The sequence below is a fragment of the Phaseolus vulgaris genome, chromosome 5 (assembly GCF_000499845.2).
Source record: "Phaseolus vulgaris cultivar G19833 chromosome 5, P. vulgaris v2.0, whole genome shotgun sequence".
NCBI classification, from domain to species: Eukaryota; Viridiplantae; Streptophyta; class Magnoliopsida; order Fabales; family Fabaceae; genus Phaseolus; species Phaseolus vulgaris.
The window spans coordinates 10343634-10346629 of record NC_023755.2 but is presented as its reverse complement, the minus strand read 5'-3'; the positions used below and the strand labels follow the sequence as shown (position 1 = coordinate 10346629).

The following is a 2996-nucleotide window of genomic DNA, read 5'->3' as shown; positions in this document are numbered from 1 at the left end:
CAATGTGCTGGTCCTTCACTTGGGAAGTGACGACCATATCGTCCACATACGCCTACACGTTTCGCCCTATCATAGGGGTGAGTACCTTGTCCATCAGCCTCTAATAGGTTGCGCCAGCATTGTTGAGCCCAAAGGGCATCACCTTGTAGCAATAACTGGAGAGCTCTGTCATAAATGTTGTTTTGCATTCATCTCTGGGATGCATCCGAATCTGGTTGTACCCGGGGAAGGCATCCAGAAAACTGAGAATCTTGCAACCTGACACGTTGTCCACTAAGGCGTCGATGCTAGGCAATGGATATGAGTCCTTTAGGCAGGCTTTATTTAGATCTGTGAAGTCGACGCTCATCCTCCACTTCCCATTGGCCTTCTTGACCAACACTTCGTTTGCTGACCACTTAGGGTATTGGATATCCCTTTTGTGACCAACATCCAGCAACTTCTGGGTCACTTGCCCGATGACCACTCACCTTTCATCGTTAAACTTCCTCCGCCTCTAGCATACAGGTCGAACCTGCGGATCCATGGTGAGACGATGGCACAAGAAATCAAGGTCGATGCCAGGCATGTCTAAGGCAGACCATGCGAAGGCATCTAGATGCCGTGTTATCACCTTGGCAATCTGGTCCTGTGCTTCCTGGCCTAGGGACCTACCGAGCTTGAACTTCTTGCCCCTGATCTTCCCTCCAGTACCTCCCCTGCAAGCTCGGGTCGCCTTTCCCAGGCCATCTCAGCTCGAGCGACCCCTTCTCCCCTTGGAGGTTGGCAGGTGACAGAGCACACCCGTCTCTTCGTCTTTAGGCTATTCTCATAGCACTTTTTCGCCGCCTTCTGGTCGAATTTGATGGTAATTACTGTTCCCTCTAGGGAGGACAACTTCATCTTCATATGCCTCGTCGAGGCCACTGCTCCTATCCTGTTTAGGGCAAGTCTGCCTAAAAGGATGTTGTAAGCTAAAGGAGCGTTGACAACGAGGTATCTTATATTAACGGTGCGGGATGCAGCATCGTCTATGAAATTCGTCCTCAGCTCCAGATGCCCTCTCACCTCCACCTGGTCCCCAGTGAAATCGTATAGGCATTCGTCATAACGTCTCAACTGGTCAGGCGACAATTGTTGCTTATTGAAAGTCGACCAGAACATCACGTCTGTCGAGCTCCCCTGGTCGACAAGGACTCGATGCACTCTTCTCCCTACTGTCACCACTGAGATCACCATTAGGTCGTTATCATGTGGGACCTCGTCTTGTAGATCAGCCTTCGAGAAGAAGAGATCGGGCTCAGGGGACCGATCAGGCTCAGGGGACCGGTCAGGCTCCCTTGCTTCCTCTGTCATTACTTCTCTGGCATACTTCTTTCGCTGGGAGGCGGTACATCCTCCTCCCGAAAAACCCCCAGAGATCATGTTGACCTCCTTGTGGACTGGTACCTCATGCCCCTGATCTCCTGCTGGGACTACTAACGTCGGGGCCCCTTGCTTCTCTTCAAGGTATTCCTTTAGAAAATCATCCCTCATCAACTCATCTAACTGGTGTCCGAGTGTTAAGCAGTTGCGCAGGTTGTGGTCGAAGGCTTGGTGGAATTCGCACCAAGTGTCCTTGCTTGGCCCCAACCTTTTGTCGGTCTTTGGGCGTGATTTCAACTTGTCGACCACGTTGGGGGTAACGATCAACTCCTTGAGGTCCATTCTAAAGTTGTGCCTGGTGGGCACGCCTTCCCTCGTTCGTGCCCAATCAACTCGTATGGCGCCTGCCTAGCCGGGGGTTTCTTCTCTATCGTAGCCTCATGCACCCTCATGGGCTGAGGACGACTAGTTCCCCGTGGTCTTGTCGGTCCAACGCTTCCATGTTTTTCTGTCACCTCCTCCTCTGGGCCAATGTGGGCCATAGCTCGACGATGGATCTCGCTAAACATTTTTGGACGACACCTTATCAGAGAATCACTGAAAGGAACTGATAGCATTCCACGCCTGATGGTGTGCACCATCATGGCTTCGTCTTTAGTGTGAAGCTTTACCACCAATGCCCCAAACCGATTTAGGAAGTCTTTCAAGGGCTCTCCCTGGTATTGTTTCACATCGAAGAGGTCGAAGGAGATGAGAGGTGGGGCCTGGTTGACAATGAATTGCTCCCTGAACAGTGTTGAGAACTGATCAAATGAAGTGATAATGATGGAAGAGTGTCTTCATCCTTGGAGTTTTGTTGGTGAAAATGGCGAAAGCTCAATGGAGGACTACGGTCAAGGCTCTCCTAGGAGATGTAGATGCCTTGGAGATGCAGGTTAGGTATGAAATGAGAGTGGTGAGGCCATCTCTCTTTGGTAGAATAATGGAGATTGAAGATCGATAGCTTAACCTTGAGAGGTTTTTGACAAGTAGTGAGATTGGCTCAAATTTGGCAGCAATTCACTATTATATTAATCTTACAAAATCAGAGCCAAGCACCTCAATTTATAGGAGAGAGGGCTGAACATTTTGGAGCCAAAAGTTTAAAATTCAAAATAAAACTCTCCAATGAGAAGGTGCCATGTGAAGTCATGCTTTCCATGTTTAGCTCACACCTTCCATGCTAAATTATCTCCACTCCTATGTTGCCATGTGGACGTCCTTGTGCTCCATGCCAAGGTATTTTCGTTCTCCAATATACCCTAGACGTTTTAGGGTTACATTGGGCTCAAAGAAGCCCAATTGTTACCCTAACTAGTCACTTTTAACCCTAACTAGTCATATTTTACAATTGGCCCAAATAAAAGCCCAAAAACCTATGCTACTCGGCCCAAATATTTGGTCCAATTACTTTATGCTACTAAGCCCAATACATGGCCCATGAAATCCTAAACAACTTTATACAATTTATTTAAGCTAAAGCTTGGCCCATAAATAATGTTGACTAGTCAGCAGAAACTCAGTCTTCTTGTGTTCTTCTGACCAAAGCTCTAGTTTATGTTTTGATGAGTTGGAAGTCTTCTTGGATATGTTTGTATATTCCTTCACCCTAG

General features: G+C 48.1%; 1 protein-coding gene across 1 annotated transcript; it reads right to left on the bottom strand.

Annotated features, from left to right (window-relative positions):
- Positions 1 to 642: 642 nt before the first annotated feature.
- LOC137833950 (uncharacterized) lies at positions 643 to 1686 on the bottom strand. The gene has a single exon (XM_068642020.1). The coding sequence runs from the start codon at positions 1684 to 1686 to the stop codon at positions 643 to 645; it is 1044 nt and encodes a 347-aa protein (XP_068498121.1).
- Between the last annotated feature and the right edge of the window lie 1310 nt (positions 1687 to 2996).

What these genes read in the sequence shown, in the direction of transcription:
- LOC137833950 (XM_068642020.1), bottom strand. Translation starts at nt 1,686, where the DNA reads ATGGACCTCAAGGAGTTGATCGTTACCCCCAACGTGGTCGACAAGTTG.